Here is a 24,397-nt window from a genome sequence, read left to right as displayed (position 1 = left end):
GACCTATTTTTTTCTGGTTGCACACCTTCTTATAGTTGGTATCAGCTCAAAGCACCTATTCCGGAGAGGAGCTCCATCTAATGCAGCCCATTCCCCGCCATTCTCTATCCCATTATCATGTTGTATTGCCTTAATAGCAATGATATCTTGAAAACAGATCTTATTTATTTGCTTACATCTTCTCCACAAGAATGTAAATTTCACGGGGGCAGGATTTTTTAAATGTATTTTTTTGGTCTTGGTGATTTTCTCTTGGCGAGCACCGTTCTTGGCACACAGCCGGCGATCAAGCACTTTTGTGGGACGCAGGGATCTCGTTTCTCTGGAACCCAGCGGAAGGGGGCAGGGTAGCGACGTGTCACAGGTGGGGCGCCCACGTTGCGCGCGGCTGCGCTCAGTCCCCTCACGGCGTGGGTGTGGGGTGAGTGGGTGTGTGCAGGGTGTGCGCGGTAGAGCGCGCCAGCGAGTCCGAAGCACTGAGCAGAGAGGAGTCGGGAGCGCCGCTCACAAACCGCAGCGCTGGCCGGGCCAGAGAGCTTGGAGGTGGGTGGGCCGAGCCGCTAGCCCGCCCGCGGGGTCCCCATTGGTCGTTTGCGGGCCGCCCTCCGCCCGGAAGCCGGCGAGGAGCCGAAGGGCTGCTCCGGAGCCGGAGTGGGAGAGCCCGGTTGAGCAGACGCCGGGGCGGACGCACGAGATCCGCGCTCCCGACTCGCTCCCTCCCTGCGCTCCTGCCGCCGCCCGGCTCGTATCCGGCGCTGGCGCCTGCGGTCGGCCTCCAGCAGCGCTACGGAGGGACCCGGGCAGCTCCCGGGCGCCCGGGTAAGTGACCGCGCGCAGTCCCCCGGGTCTTCCAGGGCCCCGACGCCTGCTCTTGCTTTCGCGGCCGCAGCGCGGCGAGGTTTGCCGGGGCAGCGCCCCGGGCCACCGAGAAGGCCAAGGCGGGGAAACTTGGCTGCGGGGAGAAGTGGGATCGCAGCCAGGAGGAGCCCCCAGTCCCGCGGGCTGGGTGGGAACAGGTGGCGCGGGCCGGGCCGAGCGCTTTGTGTCAGGGCGCGGAGACCAGTAAGCGGGCGGCCGCGCCTCCCTCGGCCGCTCCCTTCCCTCCCCTGCTCCCCCGGGCGGCCGCACGCCGGGTCGGCGGGGTAACGCAGCGGGAATCGCCAGGAATGTGCCTCTAGGGACTGCCTGGCTGGAAGGAGGAAAGGGGGTAGCCGCGGAGGTGCGGGAGACGGGAGGTGGCGCGGGGGCAGCACCGCTGCTGCATGTTGGAGAGTGATGCTTCCAGCCAGGCGCGTTCAGCCCGGGCTAGGGCTTCATTCTTCTGCGGCGCCCCTGGAGGTGGTTGGGGAGCTGGGTGGGCGTGTGTGCAGAGAAAAGGGGAGGCCAGTCACTTCCGGAGCTGGTTCTTATTAGTGCAGAGCCCCCTGCTTTCGGGGACGCGGACCTTGGGGTGCGTTTGTGCCCAGCCCCAAGCGCGCTGGCGATGGGGGCATAGGGGTGTCCCTGGCCCTGTTTTAACAAAGGGTGCTCCTGCCTGCCTGGTGGGAGGGGCAGCTCCGGAGAAGTGGTCTTCAGCGGGCAGGTCTTAGACCAGGGTAGGTTTACTTCCTTTTTAGGCTGTCATTTTATTAGTCTTAATTGCCTCTCCCCCTCCCCCCAAAGGACTGGAAACTGATGCATGAGGAGCCCATGGAGGCGCAGGAGCGGTGGTGATGGTTTGGGAAGCGGAGCTGAAGTGCGCTGGGCTTTGGTGAGGCGTGACAGTTTATCATGACCGTGTTCAGGCAGGAAAACGTGGATGATTACTACGACACCGGCGAGGAACTTGGCAGGTACAGGGGGTTCTTAGAGGCGCTCGCTACTGGATTGTGGGAATGCATACTGTTGGGGGCAGTGGGCGGTGAACAAATTCAGTTTGAATCAGGCGTCTCCCTCATCCGTGCAGGAGATTTCGCAAATTGTAGAGAAACGAGTTACCCAGTGAGGGCTGGGGACCAGAAATAAACCACAAACTCCAAGGATCTGGGGGTGGAGAGGCAGTTCCAGCGTTAGATGATGATGCAAAGTATTGATCAAGACCCCTGGACAAGAACAGATTGAATTGTCTGCAGTACTCTATTCAGCTTTTGCCTTATGAAAGGAGGAGGCAAACGCTAAGATATAATTGCAACTGGAGTTAGCTCTTCTGCGTGATTTAAACAGAGAATACAAAGTTAGTAATAGGCTTTTTAAGTCTTCATTCTTTCCTTCTGAATTTTCAGAGTAACATGCCCAAGTATTATGCCGTATATTGGAGACTTGCCAGATGTTGATGTCAGGCTTAGATTTTGAAACTGACTCAAACCAGGAATTTAATTACGCAGTGGGTGTTAGTGGTGGCTTTGGTTTCATTCCTAATGTTAAATTTTTAACAAATCAATGAGTGAGAGTCTAATATGGCTCTCTGGCTTCAGAGCCTATCCTATTGCTATGAGAGTTGTGATTCTGAGCGTAAAGTCTTTCAGTTCCTAGGTGGACAAAGAATGATTTCTTTGGGGTCATCCAAAGCCTGGATTGTTTTCCCCTTGACTGAGTTTTTGACAGAATGTGTTGAGCCCTGTCTAACTTAAGCAGAAACCCCCTGTTTTGACACCTGAATTTAAATTCTACATAAGAAATTTGACTACAGTGTATTTGTATTATGAGTAAAGTAGGCAAAGGGATCTTTAAACAAACAAACAAAAAAAGTATGTATTAACTTAGATTTGTTATCAAAATATGTATTTTTCTACATACACCTGATGTCCTGATGCCTTGGTTCCCTTTCGTGAAAAGGAAATTTACTGACACCACACCCTAGATTACCGAATGAGAATTATGAAGTTAAGTTTAATTAAATTTTTATCGAGTTCAAAAAATAGTGCAGAATGCAAGCAACTTTTTAAAAGTTGTGGTAACAGCATCTCTCTGTTTATGTTTGGTATTGACTGAGGACATCACTGGCTTTGGAGTTGCATACTCTTGTATTGGAGATTTACTGAGTCGGGAAATCAGAAGGAAAGCTCTCAGAAATCATGTTTCATGGATATGTTTAAAGTTTACGAGTATGTGGTCAAAATACTTGGTTTCCCTAGAAATAAATTACTTTATCCCTGTGGTTTTCAGCAAGATGAATGACATATGGAGTTTTCCTTTGGATATAGAGGGACAGTGGGAAAATAGGTATATTAATTCTGTTTGTGCAGTGTGGCCTGATTATATAAATTCTCTTATAAAGAGAGGATTAAAATTCGGTGAGATGATGGCTTTATAGATTGCGTACATTGACCTTATTTTCATTAAGATCTTTTGGTAGAGTTATGTATAATGAGAACGAAGAAAAAAAAGAGGCCTCCCTGTGGCTGGCACGGGGAGTTTGTGATCTTTATCTTGGGGCTGTGATGACAAGCCCTTTGCACCTGCACTGGAGAATGGTGTGTGGATCTGTCACTAGCATTTCCCTTTGGTTTCAGCTCTGTTTACATTTCTGTGTATGCCTTTCTCCCCACTGTCCAAGAGTAATTGACAATTTTTTTCTTGAATCATTTAATTTCTGTGACCTGCGACTTTGAAAGAAGTGCTCTGAAAAACTGAGAGTTGGGTGGTGTTTTTTTAAGGAAAGTATACGTGCCCATGTAGCTGCTATTTCTTTTGATTTTGCCTAAAAATGGGTTAAATGGTTGGTTCTTTGAAGTTTTTTTCAAGTCCAATGGTTTTTATGTCTGCCTTGCAAATAGCCACTTACTGAAAATAAGTCCTGACGTATGGGAGCCAAGGAGGAAAGGTGCTGCCTCCTGTGTCTCTGAGAGAAGATTGGAAGTGGAGGCAGGAGTTTCGTGGCAGAAAATTGAAATGAGCAGATATTTAACACAAGAGCAAGATTGTCCTAAGCAGTGAATTACAGACAGACCAACATCTAGGATTTAAGACCGTACATACTATAATTCTCAGTCATCTAAATAATAGCTACTCACTTACCTTATAAATGTACTAAGAGAAGGTCCACAGCTAGAGGAGAAAAGATAGGTTTTTTAAAAAAAGTAGAATATTATTATTGTTATTTTACTTTTAGAGAAGCAGAGGGTATGTATGTAGGAGGATGAGTGTGTGGGTGTGTCTGTGTGTCAGTGTCTCTCTGTCTGTCTGTCTATGTATGTTAGTGTGTGTCTGCTTGTACTGCCCCAGACTGCTGTAAAAGCTTGCTTTGAACTCTAAAGAACTTTATAAAGTATGATTGTGGCTGTAGTGATACAGCAGACAGACCACTGGACAGATATCCTGCTCCAAAATCAGCTCTGCAGCTTGCTAGCTTTATAACCTTGAACAGGTCACCCTCTCTTGACCCTCAGCATCTTCATCTGAAAAATTTGAGGCCTAGTGATTATTTCATGGCTGTTATGAAAGTCAAGTCATCTAACACATGTAAAAGTATTTTATCAGCAGTAAAGAGTTAAACAAATATAGATATCGTCTGCAGGACTGGCCAAGACAGGTGGGCGTTCCAAGCAGGCTAATAACTTGGCCTGCAATTCAATATTCTTTTAGGATCTGCTGACCAATTTGGGGAACGGGGGCCCTGTGGGAAAAGAGGCATGGGGAGGCCCATCGCACCCAGCACCGGGCCTCTCCACTCTGATTCTCAGTAATGCACCTCTCTCTGGCCTCGCACTTGCACGCCTTCAGAGTAGAAACAAGTCCATTTTGTGAACGGACATCATCTTTAGAGGACTATTCAGGGACCATCTGTATTGACTCCAGCAGGCCCTTTGGGGTCTCCCCCTCTATCCCAGGAGGCGGAACAAAGAACTGCTTCCATCACATGTAGTGGTCAATGGGAGGAGGTTTTATAAAAGCAGATTTCTCCATCTGCTGTTATACTTGAGTTGTTTCACAGCCCCAGGTTGCCTTAGCGTCTCTTATCAGTTGGCACTTGGGGCAACTGCAGGCTGGCTTACCCCACCACTGGGCTCCGGTTACACACTTGGCTGTGGTTCAGCCTAACCTGTGAGCTTTCTGGGCACCTCTCTGAAGACTGCTTTCCTGAGGGCCTGGACTTCTTCCCTGTTGTGCTCCCTGACCTTACATGATCTTAAGACCTGGGTCCCACCTCCTGAATAAATGCCTCCGCGATGCTTTCTCCCTTTTAGGAGCCAAATGACACTGTCTGAAGTACTCCGCTGGTCCATGACCACAGACTTCCCTGGGTCATGCCCCACCCTTGCTTTGTGTCATTAGTGTCCTTGTAGCTAGCTTCAAAGTTCTTTCGGGTGGTCTTTTCTCCCCAGGGTGTGCAGTGTGCTGCATGATACCAGGCAAAATTTGATTGATGTCTGAATGAGTTAAGCAGATTGGCAGGTGCAATGTTGAGACCAGGATGAGGATTTAAGATGCAATGGTGACGCAGATGCTGACGCCAGTAGAGAGGCAGTGTGCATTATGGTTCAGCTACAGCACACTCATTTGGAAAGTGGGGAGACACCTACTTCTGCAGGATGTTGTTAGAATTAGAGACAGTGGCTACGAACATCTGACACAGAGTCACTGCCTACGATTATTTTTAATAACCTGTTTTTCCTATCACAGTATTTACCACATTGCATAATCATTGGTTATTTGATTATCTGCTTTCCCCACAGGTTGTCACAGAGTTGTGACCTTGGACTTGCATATCATTTTTATCTCTAATGCCTAATTAAATGTGTGACAGTAGGTGCTCAATAAATGCTTGCTGATTAAATGAATGGATTAATATGTGTAAAGCACACACATCTCAATAAATGATGACTCTGGTGGAGATGAACTTAGGCATGAAAGGCTGCAGCTCATAGAAATAAAAGCTTCTTTGCTTTTGCTTTCTCTGGGACTGGACACTACTGTGCACAGCAGCCAAAATTTCCAGACAGAAGATCAGTTTAAACAAACTAAGATGGAGCATTAAATATTTTACGTTGGTTTGGAGGGTTGCTAGAAGCTAGTAATTCAAATTTAAAACATTTTCATGTTGGCATAAAAATCCATAGGCATTGTAATTGAAGCCAAGAATGGCTAAGAAGCCCTGACAGTCCGAGTACACCTTTCCGCTGGGTTACTGTGAACTGCAGGAGTGAGCCCCAAGAACGCGGGCATCCCTGTGCGGATGGACAGAGAGACTTCCCCGTGTGGGAAACGCAGGCCCACGAGGCCGACCAGTGAGAGGATCCTGGGCAACTGGGCTGGATGTGATTTCTCTCTTTGCCTTTCTGCTCCCGTGGGCCGTCAGAACTTTCCTCTGATTAGAAAGGCTGCCAGGTTTTAGAAAGATAAAGTTCGAATATGTGTATTAGAGGTAACAGCGATTGTTAAATTCTCCGCATTTTAGGAAGGTCTAATAATGGTCGTCTAGGGTGTGAAGGGAGGGCATGGTAATGGCAGCGGGTGACACTTTGGCTGAATGCTTGCTTGCTAGCACTGTGGATGTGTCTCTGGACCACTCATGGGCAGAATATAGGTTCCATGAGGCTAGGACTCTAAGGGGTCAAGAGTCTCATTGACGGAGAAACCAAAGAACATTGAGGCTGACTTCTCAGTCTCTCCGTGTTCTTTATCTTAAGCTTGTCTCTTACTCAGCCCCTTAGCTACCTAAAGGCCTGATAACACCGTCACACCCCTGCAAAATTGTGAAAAACCCACAAGAAGCTTACGCAGATGGATGCTCAAATGAATTTCGGTAATTACATACAGGGATTGTGTCTGGAGAGGTGACATTGTCAGACTTGTCGTCTGGTCTCCAACAAAGTTGTAAGTCCTTAAAGGCAGAGACCCTTTCCTTCCCAGTGGGGTGAGGGGAAGGAAGCCACTTGGGGGGTGAGGCACAAATGTGTGGTGTTGGTTTCCTTGGGAGATGGTGTGGTCTAAGCCATTTGAGTCACAGGATCAAGATTACTTTGTCTGCCCTGGTTTCCTGCTGGGGTATGTGTTATGAACATTAGAAACGTTCACCCTTAATTCTAGTCAACTGCTATGTGTACCTGATCTAACCAGGCATGTTGATCTTACTGGTCAACTCGTGGGTCTGTGCTCCCCAATTTCAAAGAGAAAATACCAGGAAGTCTCTCCTTAGTAGAAATTTATTTCTCACCAAAAAAATAAAAAGCCTTCTACTAGTGGCGGGGGATGGGGAGGGGGTTTGGCACAAGGAGCTTCTGTTGGCGAAAGCCACCCAGAGACCCCTAGGCATCTAGGCCTAGAAGAAGCTGGTGTGATCAGCATATTTCCTTCTCCTTTCATCCAATGGACGCTTAGACAGGTCAGGTGTCTTTCTCAAGGCAGCTGCTTAGCGGGTACCAAGAAATGGACTCAGAACCAACCCTAGGCAGGCCATTTCATTTTGTTCTCTGCACTACTTATGATTTGGCAATTTTTCTTTTTGGAATCCAAATAAAGTTGCTCTTAAAGAGAGGCGATTTGGGCAGCCATTTTAACATCTGCATTGTAGAGGATGATTACAAATAACTCATACCATTTCACAGAAAGTTTTCATTTTTACCCCAGCTGAGGCTGACCCTTTGACCTCTGAACTCACACGGCCACTTTACTACACATGGGATCTTCTTTCTTTTTCCAAATGGCTTGTGTCCCAGTTATGAATGGTATTAGTGTGTGGCATAATTTTACCCAGGTCCCAGAGTTAATAGTTTAGCTTTTCAGAAAGTCCACAGGACACTTTTATTATTATTTAACCTTTAAGTGATGTAATGTGTAAGAGTCTTGGCCCCGCCTCGTAGGCCACCCCCTAAGGAACAGTTTCTCCTTCCATTAAGCGGCACTAGTTGTCTGGTGTAAGGCAGGTGTGTGATTCTTAGAGACTCTGTGAGAGGTTAATACTTAATTGTTTTGCTTTGGTTTGTTGTGGTAGATTATTAAAACAGAATGCATTGTCTCTCAGCCTTGAAGGAGATTACCTGGCACTATAATTATTTATAATTCAATTTATCACTTTGTCCACATTCTAAGTGAGTCCCTTTAAATATGCAGTGGGGTGGGGGAAAGATTAATATTTGGTTTTTCTACATCATCTAACGAGGAGGGGTTTAAAATAGCTTTGCCTAACTGGTAAATTTTCCTTAGGTAAAACAAGAAGTATGGTTGTACCCCAGTTCTAGGTTTAATGTGCTAGGAGGGTTTTTATAATGAAGAAGTCTAAAACATAACAGTTTGTGTCTTTTTCAGTCCCAGTCCAAAACAAAACGGTCATGTGCTAGTAACTAATCTCTGGTGATAGCTGACAAGCGTGATCTTTAGTGACTCTTGTTTATCACTTCTGTCTTTTTCTGGTGACGTTGAGAGCTAGTGTGCCTTACAGATTACACTGTGGTCATTTAAGTATAATGTTGCTGTCCTCTGAGAAATGACTGTGGGGTTTTCCCCTTATGTTCTACTTGTCCACATTTCTATTGTGAACTTGAGAAATTTTATTCAGTAACTTAAAGTATGTTCAGAGACTTCAGAATGGGGAGGGGAAAGGGAGAATGTTGTTGATTTTTTTTTTCTTTATGACACATTCAACTCTGGATGAAAAACATAACGTTTGAACAAATGAATGCTATCAACTTCTGATCGCTGGTGTTTAAAAAGTTTATATCGATAGTGCTTATAGTCATAAGCCTGGTGGTTTTTGGCTGGGAAATTGGGCTCTGAATATGGACTCTTTTGGGACACAGTGTTTTGTTTTTGTTTTGTTTTTGTTTTTTTGCTGTCATAACTGTCCGATTATTCTTATTAAGCTGTAATGTGATGAAGGGGCTGGTTTTTAAATATCTCAAGTACAGTTGATACAGTAAGTTTTCACCTTCAAGGAAGGAGCTGATTTCCATTTTTCCCCGTATTTGAATAGTTCTTTCTACAATCCATTGTTAGAAAATGGTACTTTTGAAACTATGTAAACTTTCCCTTTTTAACTTAAAAAGAATGGCAGGATTTTTAAGCCTTTACTTTAATCTTTCATGCTCTTGTTCCTGGCCCCCCAGGATAGAATTTTCTAGTTGGAAAAGCAATATAGGGAAATAATCAATGCCCTGCCCCCTGTTGGTCCCTTAATCAAAAGGATTAGATTTTCCTGAGTTTCCTATCTCTGTGTCTGCCTGGCAAATCATACGTCTGTTTGTGACCAGGCTGCATATGCAGGAAGGTAGCTGTGACTTAGGTGATGCAGGAAAAAGTGACAGAGGGGTATGCTGGGACAAAGAGGGTGGCTTGGGCGAGAAGAGGTCAGTACTTGGTGCTGATTTCAGTTCTGATGTTCCTGTTCTCCTCTGAGAAGTTCTTCTAAATCTGTGTAGAGCTCAGTATTTTTTTCTTTTTTCTTTTGCCATCTGTGGTTTATGGGTAAGCAGCGGAAATGTGTATCTCTGGGAAAGTGATGAAAGGCTGCAACCTTTGGAGTGTAATATTTAATAGGCTGGGAGTTACAAGCTGCTTTGCTTTACAAAAACAAAGCAAGGCACTGTGGATATATGGATGCTATAGAGAACAGACTTTTAACAGCTCACTGCTGAAGTTTGAGACATCAAATTGCACATGGTATGCAGGGGAGCTGTCCTTAGAAATTTGGCAAGCCAAAAAGCTCAAAGAGGTTGTTTGCTACCTTACAAATACTCTTTTATTGGTATATAAATCAGTATAATTGAAAGCAGAGCCTGCCAGGAATCTCAACTGTACACCTGGCACGTGAATATAGAAAGTTGTCTTTCTAAGTGTTATCTTTGCCACTCGAGGTTTCCAGGATCAGCATGTGAACCGCTGTTAGTGAAGCCGGAAACTTGCACCAAGTTGGTCCTCAGCACCTCCTCTGGCTTCAAATAATCAGGGGTTTGTTTCCTCCCCCCCCGCCCCCCCACAGTTTAGAGTAGCCCATTTCCTGGCTGGTTACTCTGCTCTGCAGACAAGTGCTGCTTCTACACCAGCGTGCGCAGGCCCAGGCCTGGCTGACTTAAGGTATTGCTGCTCTTTTTTTCTCCCTGATGTCACTTTTTCCACATTGTGCAATTGGAATGAAGTGGAATCCTCAGCTGTCATCCCACTTGGTGGTGAACCTATAAGATGACTAGTAGGGGCTATGATCTTGGTATTCCTTTGTACTGTAATTCAAACATGCTTCAGGATAGATGGGAGTTATTAACAGTCTTTCCATTGAAAGTTGGGAGGGGTTTGCTCCAAGCACCATCCTGTATTCCCCCTCACGTAGAGCTTCAGGCAGTGACTCAGTTTTTGGGAGAGGAAGTGAATTAGTACAAGTGGAATCTTTTCCAGGATAAAGTGTTATCAGTATGTGCTTTCCTCCCCAGCCCTCCTTTGGCACAGAGAGATAGGTATGCACGCAAACATAGCCATGGACAGGCGCGGTAAGCCCAGCAGTGGTGCGGAAGTCCCTCAGTTTTGCTAAATGTGATTCGGGCACTGAATGAATATATCCTGTTTTACGACTATTACTAACTAATGTGGACCAGCCTTTGCAGGCCTCATTTGCAGAAGCAACATTCTCTTTAATGCAGATAATTTTGAAAAATTATCTTCGTTAGAGAGAAATTTTAACGGGGAGAAATAAGCAAATACAATGACTCGGCCAATTTCAACAATTTCAACCCCCAGCCGCCTCCCGGGCATGTGCGTCAGAAAGGCTCTTCTCTTAGCTCCTTCTTTCCTTAACAATTTGGATTAAGTAACTGGCCACTTTGTATTCTTTTACAATTGGGTTTTGCCTGTGATTCTTGGCTCTCCCTAGGGATTGCAAGTTTTCTGCAAGTAAGAGAACATGGCTTTTTGTGTCTCTTACGTTTGGGTGGGAGTAATGGAAGCACACAGTACTAGGCCTTGTTTATTTGCCTTATGAAGATTACTATCCAGAGGTGAGAGTATGTTGAGAGTTTGAACTTAAACTCCTGACTCCACAATGCACCTTCTGTTACTTTGGCAAAGTCACTTGACTTCTGTGAGACTCACTTTTCTCATCTGCAAAATGGGGATAATGATTATACCCACCTCAAGGTTGAGAGGATGTGTGTAATGAAGCGCTTGGCCGGATACCAGGCACACAGTAAGTGTTCAGGGAGTGGTGGCTGTTAAACACAACAGACAGATGCCTGAGAGCAAGAGGTCGAGACTGTACAACAGGATTCTGTGTCACTGGGGTCCTGCCTCTTCTCCATTCACTCCTTATTTCTCTGCCCAAGTTCTGGCCCGGGAGCCCAGGGACGGCGTGAGGACTCACTTCTCCTCAGTTCCATCCTTTCTCTCTTTCTTCTCCCTCTCTCCCCATCTCGGGCTCCACCTGCAGGTTGGGCTCATTCTGCCAAATTTGACTTTGTTTACCCTATCTGCCCTTCAAGGAGTCCCTGCCCCATTCTGGCATAAACCCAGGACTCGGTTTGACTTATGTGCTGGGCTCCCTCAGCCGGCCCCCTGATAGTGTGGTAAATGATTCTTAGAGTTCCTGAGAAACAGATTAGCTAGGAATTTAGTTGTGCATTGAAAGCTGCTGGAGACAGGGTTTCAGGAAATGCCATTTTCAAAGCCCACCTGGATGCCACGGGAAGAGTGCAGGAGAAGCTTATGTTAAAGAGTTTCCATCAAGATGGAAAGAGATGCATTCAGGGAAGCCAGAGCAAGTCAAAGCTGCCCGGCAGACAGCCAGGAGTTCGCTGCTCAGTGAGAGAGCTGCTCATAAATGCTCTGAGAGTTGGTCTTCCTGGAGTTCTTAGGAGCCTGAGATATGTCAAAATGCAAATTTATGTTTTAATATGGTGTACTGTAAGTTTATGAAAAGTTGGTTTTGTTTTTCCAGCTCCTTTAAAATTATTTTTCTATTTATTGATTATGAAAGAGAGACATCAGTTTGTTGTTCCACTTATTGATGCATTCATCTGTTGTTCCCTGTATGTGCCTCGATTGGGGCTTGAACCTGCAACCTTGGCATATCAGGACGACAGTCTAACCAATTGAACTACCTGGCCAGGGCCTTTGTAACTGCTTTCTAAGTTAAAAAAACATCTTAGGCAGCCCAGTAAGGCCCTAGGGATTTGATCAGAGAGACAAATCACTGATTTTTGTAATGGACCTTTATGGAGAAAGGAGCTGAAAGGAGTGTGTGGACTCCTGAGGTCCTGACAAAGATGAGCCTGCTGCAGAATGCAAGACATACGGCGGGTCTGAGCCTCCATTCATTTCTGACACATGCTGATTTAAGATGTGAAAATGAGTGTTTGGCCAAGCCAGAATTGCCCGTGCCAAGAAAAGCCTATTAGGTTGGTGGCTGAAAGGCTGAATTGTTAGGATTTACTTAACGGCGAGGCTCTGCCAGCTGCTGTGAGTAAGTGCCCACTTACACGTTGAGTGCCCGTCCTTGTTCCCCTGGACTGGGGTCTCGTTTGTTCAACGAACATGGCTGCCACATGAGAGGCCACTTTGAAAAGGATGTTTCCTTATTCTTTGAGCCCAGTAAGTAGATATCTTTAGTTTATAAAAGTAACATGAGGTGTTCACAAATTTGAAAAGGAAGATGCCTGGAAATTGGGTCAGTAGGGTAAGTTCAGGTGAAATATCTGGGAGTGACAATGTTAAACTATAGTCAGCATAAATAGACTGTTAAACAAAACTGTCATGGGACCCATAATACTTGCCTGTCATTTAGTCATTCATCCAGCATTGGTTGGTCATCTGATGATGTTGGGCAGGATTCCCGCATCTCAACAAGTTTCTAATCCAGCAGGGGAGACAGACTTTACACACCCAGAGGTAATGGAAAGCCTAAGTAAGAAGTGAGAAAAACCAAACTGGGCAAGGAGAGGTCATTCTGACGTGGAAGGTCTGTTCGTGTGTTTACTCATTCATTCAGACTTTTGTAGTGTAGGAGCACGTATGTATGTGTCTCTACTCAGATATTTCCTGGAAGAGACTGGAAATCAGGCATGAAGAAGGAGACAAGGAAACTAATATTTACTAGGAGCCTCCTCCTAGACCAGGGGCTGGAGGTGGGTATTGTAATATACCTTTTACAGATGAGAAAACTGAGGTTCAGAAAGACATTGGCTTTAGATAATATTTTTAAAGCAGTGCAGTTAACCATTGGACACTCCAAAATGCTAAGCCGTGTCTGGAAACTGGGTGATAGGTTGTGCAGTTCACTTTGTGTCCTGTCGCTCTGCCATTGTCTCAGAAGGGAAGTTTAAAGAACCTTAAAACATATAGCACAGTCCTTGGCTCATACAATGTATTCACTACATGTTTCCTTCCTCCTGTAAGCCAGGGATTCTCAACCTCGGCCCTAGTGACAGTTTAGTCAGATGTGCTGTGCGTTGTAAGATGTTTCGAGGAATCTCTGGCCCATGCCCATTGGATGCCAGTAACGCCCCTCCCGGTTTTGACAGCCAAAATGTTTCCAGACATTGTGAAAAGTCTGTAGAGGGGCACCTCTGACCCATTGAGAAACACTGGGCTACAGAATCGAGACAGCTGGTAGTAGGCAAGCAAGAAGGATCCTGTACTCAGTGGGAAAGAAAATGCCCTTGAAAGAAGGTACAGTATTGATCTTGGGTGTCCAGAGCTGGGGAAGGAAGAGAGCGAGTATGAGTGAGAGGTCTGGGGCAGTGGCTGTGTTAGTCTAGATTTTATGTGCTGTCCCAGGAAGGGACAGGTCTGCTGTGTCCCAGAGGATCACATTGGGACAGAGGGTCACACACTGGGGTGGGGCTGACAATGAGTAAGACCTAGAGAGGTTTCCGGTCAGACTTCCAGATGTCACTCAGCCAGTGTGAGAGCCACCCATGACTAACGCCAGTTTCCACTGTGCCCCTCCTTGCTGAGCAGGCTGCTGTGAGTCATGGCTCAGAGCCATCACTGCTTCACCTCGGCCCACCTCCCTCCTTCCCGAGGCTGGCACGTTGCTGCCATCCTGACAACCCTGTTTTTAACCTGCTTTAATAGCTGTGCTTTTTTTTCATGCCGATTCCTAATTTTCAGTCAAAGCTAGATAACGCCTTACTTTTTATTCTCTTTTATTGTCTTAGGCCCGCAGTTCCTGCCTCTTCAGCAGGCTGGATGGTACAGCATGCTGTGTGACTGTGACAGTCTGCGTAGCTTCGTTATTGCTTTAAATGTCCCTCCTGGTAGCAGGGCTTTTGAAGGTAAAAGGTCAGGTCTAGGGACCCCTGGCAGGTGGTGGGAAGAATGCTTTCTGCTCTTTCTCCCAGCTCCCTGGGGGGGACACTTGTGTGCAAGCCAACTGGGGAAGCTTGTCAGTGGGGGGCGGGCATGAAAGGACAGGAGCTTATTTGGGGGGGCATGGAAAAGGAGATGTTGTCGGTCAGAGTGCCGGCTGGAAAGAGGCTACTCCTGATGGTCCAGGTGAAAGTTATGAGATGGCTAAGTGTGCACCGCCTGGGGATTCCATACTATGCCTAGGGCTGAGCTGAAGCCGCTGAGGAGGGCCACCTGCACCTGCCACTTCAGGGAAGAAACACCCACCTCTCTCTCCTCCTGCCCTCCAACTTCCTGCCAGTGCCTCCCATTAACCACCTGCAGGGAGCCAGGATGATGCAGTGTTCAAGGACAGCCTCCTGGCTGGGCCGAGAGGGGTGAAGAACAGATTGCTGGGGGGTGGAGGGGGGCAGTGGCTGTTGACCGACAGAGGAGGTGGAGAATAACCAGGGAAGGGACATCCAGTAGTGACAGTAGTGAAATGATTCTGGGTGTGCTATGTGACTGCTCCCCTCTTGGTGCACATGATCCAAATTTGCACTATCCATATACAGAAAACCTCCTCCCCACTCAGAATACTGGGATTATATTCCATTCTCCCCAGGAAGACATTCCTGACCATCCCCTTCAAAGCAATGCCCTCCTCTTGCAAATTCCTGGGGCATTAGGAATGACTCTGTGGCACAGTCATCTAGCGGTAGACTCCCCACATCTGTTGCTGGCTGTGTGTATCTTCCCTAGGTTGCCCCGTAAGGTGTTATAATTCTTTTTTTCCCAGCATCTTACAAAGAGAATATATTCCAGAAATATCTATTGTTTGATGATCAATTGCCTTAACTAGTCATAATCACAAAATCCTGAAATGAAAGAGTGTAGTAATCATTCCTATGTGTTTTAAAAGTGAACAGGTAACTCACTAAAAAGTTCCTTAAGATGCATAGTATGTTTTCATCCTCGGAATAGTCCTGAGAAGCCACAACCCCACAAAAGTACGAAGTGGGTCCCAGTATCAGTCTGCTGGCTGGACAGAAGGATATGGACAAGTAGGATATTGGCAAAATGGTTATGTTGTCCCCACTGTAGCATACTCATGGTTTCCCCAAAATCTGTTGGTACTTTTTACCATGTTACCTATTCTCAGTATCATATATATTTTTAAATTTTCAAGTATGGGAGGAAAGGTGAGTCTAGTGGGAATAAAATGTGGTTCACCCCATTTCATTTACTGGAGGGGAAATAGGTACCAGAAATAATGGGCACCAGGCACTGATCTGCCCCATGTCAGCCAGGGGGGTTCTTGGAGAAAGCAAGCATCCATCTCTGCCTAGGCTGTGAACACAACCTCTCTATAGCACAACAGTGTGCCCTGGCATACTGGCAATTTAAAAGTGAAAACTGAAGGGACTTGATGTTCAACCTTTTTGGAACTGGCAACCTCACTGCTGTCAGTCAGGGCCTCTCAAATTTGTTCTCTTTTTATAATGATTGGAAATTGAGGCTTCACCCTCTCAGAAACAGTTGGGTCAGCGGCCAGACTAAGACTGTCAGCAAGCAAGCAAGCAGAGGCAGGTGGAGGCAGGTCCTTCGGTGCCTTCAGATGTTTGCTGACCCACCCCTGGGCTCTGTGCTGATAAAAGCCAGCTTCGCATCACAGCAAGGTCCATCCAGGGTCCAGCCAGGCCCAGAGGAGACAGCCCCACAAACTGTGAATCACTTGTAGCTTCAAACAAGCTGCCAAGTGCTGGATGTGGACAGCATCTGACATCGGTTTACAGCAGCTTCAGACAATATCAGAGCCATATCCAAAGGGAGAGCCCAACAGGCAAGCACTAAACTCTGCTGAGACGAATTCCACTTTGTTCTTTTTCATTATTTTTGTAATTCTTCTTTTGCATAGCCTTTTAATTAGTTTTCTTTTTTTCAATTTTCTCTCTTTTTCCATTTCTTTCATATCTCTTATTTTACTCTTGCCTTTTCTTACTCCATTTTTTCTTCTTCAGTCCTTTTAATATGTTCTTAATCTTTCCCTTTCTTTGTTCTTTTTTTCCCCCTCATTTCCTCTTTCAGTTCCTTACTCTTGTTGTTTCTCTTCCTTCTCTCCTCTCAGTCATTTTTCTTTCCTTTGGTCTTCTCATATTATTTTTTATTTTATTTTGTTTTTTTTACTATTCTATTTCTCTTTCCACTTTTTTTATTCTTTGCTCTTTTGTTGTTGATTTTGCTGTTGGTGGGGGGCTTTTTGCTTATTTTAGTTCTGTTTTTTGTGTTGTGTTGTTTTGTTCTATCAGCACCTATACAACAATGTACAAGACATGGGGGATTGAGTCTTACAGTCAGCCAGCCAGTGGGAAGATCCCACCACTAAATGGGTGAACAACAATCAAGACCCAAATACAACAGGATAACCCACATAACCCACACAAGGCACATTCCTAGAGCATCCAGCTCAGGATCAAGGGGATTGCACCACTGGGTCCCGCAGGACTCCAACCCATATAAGACCACTCCATGAACACAGGGAGTCAAAGCAGATCTATCTAATACATGGAAACAAACAGGAAGAGTCAGTTAAAATGGGAAGACAAAGAAACAACCCTAAAATGAAAAAAAGGAGGAATCCCTAGTAAAAGAGCTACAGAAATTGAGGCAAGCAATCTATCAGACATAGAGTTCAAAGTAATGGTTATAAGGATGCTTAAGGAACTTAACAGTTATAAGGATGCTCAAGAACTTAGTGAGAACTACAAGGAGCTCGGAACTACATCAGCATGAAAAAGGATATAGAAACTATGAATAAGAAAGAATTGGAAATGAAGAATGCAATATCTGAAACTAAGAATACACTAGAAGGAAATAAAAGCAGGCTTAAGAAAGCAGAGGATTGAATCAGCAACTTGGAATTCAAAGCAGGAAAAAACACCAAACTGGAGCAACAAAAAGAAAAAAAGACTTAAAAAGAATGAGGGTGGTTTAAGGGAACTTTGAGACAACATGAAATATTCACATGATAGGGATACCAGAAGGAGAAGAAAGTGAGCAAGGGATAGAAAACCTGTTTGAAGAAATAATAACAGAAACCTTCCCAATCCTGGTGAAGGAAAAAGTCACACAAGTTCAGGCAGCACAGAGAATCCCAATCAAGTTGGACCCAAACAGCCCCATACCAAAACATATCATAAGTAAAGATACGTGAGAATCTTAAAGGCAGCGAGAGAGAAACAGTCAGTTCCTCTGCCCTAAAAGGCAGTTCCACTAAGACTGTCACCTGATTTCTCAGCAGAAATACTTCAGGCCAGAAGGAATTGGCATGAAGTTTTCAAAGTAATGAAAAGCAAGGACCTACAACCAAACTACTCTATCCAGCAAGGCTATCACTTAAAATTGAAGGTGGAATAAAGAGCAAATTTCCCAGACCAAAATGTATTTTTTAAAAAGGCTAAAGGAGTTCATAAACACCAAACCATCATTACAAGAGATGTGAAAATGACTGCTTTTAGAAGAAGAAGAGAGAGAGAGAAGAACATAGGTATAAAGGAATAAAATGGCAATGAATAATTACCTATCAATAATAACTTCAAATGTAAATGGATTAAATGCTCCAATCAAAAGACATGGGGTAGCTGAATGGATAAGAAAACATGAACCATAAATATGTTGTCTACAGTAAACCCACCTCAGAACAAAAGATTTACACAGACTGAAAGTGAAGGGATGGAAGAAAAAATATTTCATGCAAATGGAGATGAAAAGAAAACTTGGGTAGCAATACTTATATCTGACAAAATAGACTTCAAAACAAAGGCCATAGCAAGAGACAAAGAAAGTCATTACATAATACTAAAGGGATCAGTACAACAGGAGGATGTAACCCTTGTAATCATCTGTAGCTAATATAAGAACACCTAAATATATAAAGAAAATCTTGAAGGACTTTAAGGAAGAGATCAACAGGAATACAGTCATTATGGGGGATTTTAACACTCACTGTCACCAATGCATAGATCTTCCAGACCAAAAAATCAACAAGGAAACAGCAACCTTAAACAACACACTAGATTGAATGGATTTAATTGATATTTACAGAACACTTCATCCCAAAGCAGCAGAATACACATTCTTCTTAAGTGCAAATGGATCATTCTCAAAGCTAGACCACATGATAGGACACAAAATAAGTCTTAACAAATGAAGAAAATTGAAATCACATCAAACATTTTCTCTGACCAAAACAGCATGATACTAGAAATCAACCTCAACAGAAAAAAACTCAAAAACATTCAAATACATGGAGGCTAAATATCATGTTATGAAATAATGAATGGCTCACCAATGAGATCAAGGAAGAAATAAAATAGTACCTGGAAACAAGTGAAAATAAACATACAACAACCCAAAAACCTATGGGACACAGTGAAAGCAGCCCTGAGGGGGAAGATCATAACATTACAGGCCTCCCTCAAAAAGATAGACATACCTCAAATAAACAGTGTAACACTACCTACAAGACTAGAAAAATAACAACAAAGCCCAGAGTAAGTAGAAGAAAGGAAATAGTAAAGATCAGAGCAATAAGTGACACAGAGAATTTAAAAAAAAAAGTTCAAAAAATTAATGAATCCAGGAGCTTGTTCTTTGAAAAGATAAAGAAAATTGATGAATCTTTAACCAGACAAGAGAGGGTCCCCTCTCTTTTTTTTCCTTGATGAAAAAAAAAGAGAGGGGACCCAAATTAATAAAATCAGAAATGAAAAAGAAGTAACAACTGATACCACAGAAAGACAAAGGGATGTAAGAAAATACTACGAACAAGTATATGTCAAGAAATTGGACAACGCTGGCAAAATGGATAAATTTCTAGAAACATACTGTCTTTCAAAACTGAATCAGGAAGAAGCAGAAAACCTGAATAGACGGGTAACAACTAATGAAATTGAAGAAGTCATCGAAAAAACTCCCAGCAAACAAAACTCCTGGACCAGATGACTTCACAGGTGAATTTTACTAATCATTCAAAGAAGGACTAACACCTAAACTTCTCGAACTATTCCAACAAATTCAGAAGAGGGAAGATTTCCAAGCTCTTTTTATGAGGCCAGTAATATCCTAATTTAAAAATCAGGTAAAGATACAGCAAATAAAGAAAACTGTAGGCAAATATCCCTGATGAACATAGATGCTAAACTCTTCAACAAAATAATAGCAAACCAGATCCAGCTATACATCAAAAAGATCATATACCATGATCAAGTGGGATTTATCCCAGGGACACAAAGTTGGTACAATATTTGCAATCAAGAATGTGATATATCACACAAACAAAATAAAATATAAAAATCGTGATCATATCATAGATGAAGAAAAAGCATTTGGTAAAATCCAGTACCCATTTATGATTTAAAAACTCTCAACAAAGTGGGAATAGAGGGATTATTCCTCAACATAATAAAGGCCATATATGAAAAATCTACAACCAACATCATACTCAATGGGCAAAAACTACAAGTGGTTCCCTTAAAATCAGGAACAAGACAGGAATGTCCATTTTCACCTCTCTTACTCAACATAGTACTGGAAGTACTATGAACACAGTGAACAGACAAGAAGAAATAAAAAGCGTCCAAATTGGAAAGGAGGAAGCAAAACTGTCATTATTTGCAGACAACATGATATGTACATAGAAAACCCTACAGTCTCCACAAAAAACTACTAGACCTAATAAATGAATTTGGCAAAGTAACAGGATACAGAAATCAATGTGCAGAAGTCAGTGGCATTTTTATACACCAATAATGAACTATCAGAGAAGCTTATAAAAAATTCCATTTATTAATTCCAAAAATGAAAATAAGGTACTTAGGAATAAATTTTAACCAACAAGGTAAAATACCTGTACTCAGAAAACTAAAGGACACTGAAGAAAAAAAAATGAGGAAGATACAAATAAATTCAAGCATATATCATGTTTATGGATTTGAAGAATTAACATCATTAAAATGTCGAGACTACCCAAAGCAACCTATAGATTCAATGCAATTCCTATTAAAATACCAATGACATATTTCACAGATCTAGAACAAATATTCCAAAAATTTATATGGAACCAAAAAAGATCCAGAATAACCTTAGCAGTCTTGAGAAAGAAGAATGAAGTTGGAGGAATCACAATACCTGATATCAATCTATATTATAAAGCCACTGTAATCAGAACAGTCTGGTACTGGCATAAGAACAGACACATAGAACAATGAAACAGAATAGAGAGCCCAGAAATAAACCCATGTGTTTATGGTCAATTAATATTTGACAAAGGGGTACAAGCATACAATGGAGTAAAGACAGTCTCTTCAATAAATGATGTCGGGGGAACTGGACTGGAACATGCAAAAAAATGAAACTAGACCACCAACTTACAATGAACTCAAAAAGACTTAAATATAAGTCAGGATACCATAAAAATCCTAGTGGAAAACATAGGCAGTAAAATTTCAGATAATCTCATGTAGCAGTATTTTTGCCAATATATCTCCTAGGGCAAGAGAAATAAAGGAAAAAAATAAACAGATGGGACTACATCACAAAAAAAAAAAAGCTTCTACACAGCAAAAGAAACCATCAATAAAACGAAAAGGACACCAACTGTATGAGAAAACATACTTGCCAATGATACACCAGACAAGTATTTAATCTCCAAAATGTATAAAGAATTTACACAACACAACACCAGGGAGACAAACAGTCCAATTGAAAAATGGGCAGAGGGCCTGAATAGACATTTCACCAAGGACACACAGATGGCCCATAGACATGAAAAAATGCTCAACAGCACTAGCCATCAGAGAGATGCAAATAAAACCACAATGAGATATCACCTCACACCTGTCAGGATGGCTAGCATCAATAAATCAACAAACAGCAAGTGCTGGCAAGGATGTGGAGAAAGTGGAACCCTCATGCACTGTTGGTCAGAATGCAAATTGGTGCATCCACTGTAGAAAACAGTATGGAGTTTCCTTAAAAAATTAAAAATGGATCTGCGTTTTTTGACTTAGTGATTCCACTTCTGGGAATATATCCTAACAGTCCAATTCAAAGGAACACCAATTCAAAAGAATATATGCCCCACTATGTTCATAGTAGAGTTATGTACAATAGTTTGTACTATTTTCATATGAACATACATACACACCTAAGATTTGGAAACAGCCTAAGTGCCCATCAGTAGATGAGTATATAAAAAAAGCTCTGGTACATTTACATAACAATACTATATAGCAGTAGAAAAGAAGGAATGCTTACCTTTTGCGGCAGCATGGGTGGAACTGGAGACTATTATGCTAAGTGAGATAAGCCAGTCAGAGAAAGACAAATACCATATGATCTCACTTTTAAGTTGAATCTAAGGAACAAAATAAACTGGTGAGCAAAATAGGGTGAGTCACAGAAACAAGGAACAGACAGACAGTTGTAAGAGGGGAGAGAGGACGTGGGGACTGGTTGAAAGGTGAGGGGGTTAGTCAAAGAACATATATATGCATGGCCCACGGACAAGAACAATGGTGTGAAGATTGACTGTGGGCAGTGGGTGACTTGGGGGCGGGGGTGATGGGGGAAAAATGGGAACCACCGTAGTAGCATAAATGATAAAATACTGTTTTAAAAAAAAAGAAAATTGGTACTTTAAAAAGGAAAAAGGGAGTTTTAAGATAGAATTGACTTTTTCCCCAGTAAATTTTTTGAATTGATTCTAGGACCTGTAGAGAGGTGTATCACGTGTTCTAAAAAGATAGGATTTAATTAGGGTTTAAAATTAGTTCTATAGGAAGTGCTTGGAGTTGTATCTAGAGAACAGTGTTCCAGTGGAATTGTATAAACGGGCTGATGGGAAAAGAGGCTTCTAATGCTGAGAGTTTGGAAACATTGCCAGCCTTACAGCAAGGTGTCAATTAGCCACGCTGTTCTCAGGGAACAAGTGGAGGGACTGTCAGGTGTGAGGATATGAAAGGACCAGGGAGAGCTTACTTCTGAGCAGACAGGGGCAGCTGGACACAGCAGTTTTCAACACGGTATCGCTCTTGTTCCTTGGGTTGCACTTCTTCCTGTGACCAGAAAGAAGTTAAAGGCAAGAAGATAGTTGCCTGAGAGCCAAACAATGAGAGGAAGGTTGTTGGGAGCAGGCAGGTAAAAATGAGCCACTGTGAGGTGGGAAGAATGAGGATATTGGTGAACTAGAATTCTGCTTGAGAGCTCACAGTTTCTCATTGACCCTGGGAGGTAGGTGGAAAGTGAATTTTTATGCTTCCCTTACAGATTGGGAAACCAGAACTCAGAGAAGTTAAGGCTGAGGTGGCAGGGTTTAACTCCACGTGAATTGAAATGTGTGTATGTATGTTTGTACGGAAACAACACAAAATAAATAAAAATACAAGAATAAGTTGTGTTTTATGTTCTCACAACTGTGAACATATTTTGCCCCACTCTGTAAGAGTGTGTGTGTGTGTGTGTGTGTGTAATATATAGTTGACTGTTGAACAATGGAGGGATTAGAAATTCCCACCCCCATGCAGTCGAAAATCCACATATAACTTTTGATTCCCTAAAAACTTAACTACTTAACTCATAAAGCCTACTGTTAACAAGGAGCCTTACCAATAACATAGTCAATCAACATATGTTTTGCATGGTACATATATTTTATATACTGTATTGTTACAATAAAGTAAGCTAGAGGAAAGAAAATGTTACTAAGAAAATCATGAGAAAGAGAACATACATTTACAGTATTGTATGTATTTATTGAAAAACATCTGGGTACAAGGCCTGTCCGGAAGATATCCAGCCATGTAGTATAAAATATAGAGATATTTATTGACGAAGATACAAGATACAAGAAACGTTGTACATAGGACAATGATGCCTCAGTTCCCTTCAAAGTGAGCACCTTGGGACCTCACTCAGTTATCCCAATTGCAAACAGCTGCCCTGTTGTATTTTCCTGAAGCTCTTCGATAGTCTGGAATCTCTTCCCTTTGAAAGGTGATTTTAGTTTTGGGAAAAGCCAGAGGTTGCAGGGCACCAAATCTGGACTGTAGTGGGGCTGAGTCACCTGGGTGATTTGACGTTCCCCAAAAAACTCTGCACAAGGTATGATGCATGAGCAGCACACCATCGTCATGAAGCTGCCAGTCACCAGTTGCCCATAGCTGTGTCCTTCTGAATCATCCAAATAGTTTCCACAGAGGAATGTTCAAGCTTAATGCAAAATTTGATGCAGATTTGTTGCTCTACTTGCTCAGTCATTTTGAATGTGACAGCCACAAGGTACACATGTTCACTCAACTGATATCACCCCTACTGACTAGTACAGTGAAGTCATCATTGTTCATGCATGTGCATTCCAGTCCACTCTCCTTGGCTGCCAGGTTACATTGATGTTGCCCAAACTGTTCTTGTTGTATTAACAATGACTGGACTTTTTTCAGACAGACCTCACATAAGTGGACCCCCACAGTTCAAACCTGTGTTGTTCTAAGGTCAACTCCCACACATATACATTTATTATAAATTTTGCTGATATAAATGATGTATAATACAATTTATAAATAACAGCAAAATATGCATATTCTTTATTGGAAATTCCGTATAACCAATTAAGTCTCACAGAATGCTTTTGTTGATTTTTGCCATGGCCGACCTGTGGTTGATGATGTTTTGACAAATGGAGTTACATCTCTGGTCTGCTAATTCTTTACCCAATAAGTTTATTGCCATTAAATCTGACATGTGACCTACTTTTAGACTATTTCTCACACTTGTACAAATTATATTCATTAAACCGAACCTTCTTTCAACTTCAGCACTGCTGATTGCCATAGTGCTATCTTTTTAGATTTTGCTGTCATTGCAAGGGTTGGGACAGTGTTTGATTCTATATTAAACACAGTGACTGTGTTTAACAACCAGCTCACAAAATTGCGGCAAAGCGAACAGTGGGTTCTTGTGAGCCAGCGTGGGCATGCTGGAGCCCTTCCCCAGCTCCACTGTTAAGGTTAGAAAAGGCAGGTGCTCATCTGTCTTATACACTGTTGAGCCCCAGTCCAAAGAATGCTGCTGATTGTATGGCTGGAGACTCAGTAATATTGGCATGGATGGG

At 43.1% G+C, this 24,397-nt stretch overlaps 1 protein-coding gene across 2 annotated transcripts in view; it reads left to right on the top strand.

The window, feature by feature from the left end:
- Window positions 1-274: 274 nt before the first annotated feature.
- Window positions 275-24,397, top strand: part of DAPK1 (death associated protein kinase 1) — a 178,058-nt gene continuing 153,935 nt past the window's right edge. Inside the window, exons 1-2 of one of the 2 annotated variants that reach the window (XM_054582936.1) lie at window positions 275-364; window positions 1,663-1,832. In XM_054582936.1, the coding sequence (XP_054438911.1) occupies window positions 1,771-1,832 (62 nt within the window). In that variant the 5' untranslated portion in view covers window positions 275-364; window positions 1,663-1,770. Of the gene's footprint in view, window positions 365-520; window positions 820-1,662; window positions 1,833-24,397 lie in introns of those variants that run through there. The other variant, XM_054582934.1, reaches the window with a different exon arrangement.

The sequence above is a fragment of the Pteronotus mesoamericanus genome, unplaced genomic scaffold (genome assembly GCF_021234165.1).
Source record: "Pteronotus mesoamericanus isolate MK-2021 breed Mesoamerican mustached bat unplaced genomic scaffold, CSHL_Meso_final contig_73, whole genome shotgun sequence".
Classification (NCBI taxonomy): Eukaryota; Metazoa; Chordata; class Mammalia; order Chiroptera; family Mormoopidae; genus Pteronotus; species Pteronotus mesoamericanus.
The sequence above is the reverse complement of the archived record's forward strand: the minus strand, read 5'-3'. Positions and strand labels throughout refer to the sequence as shown.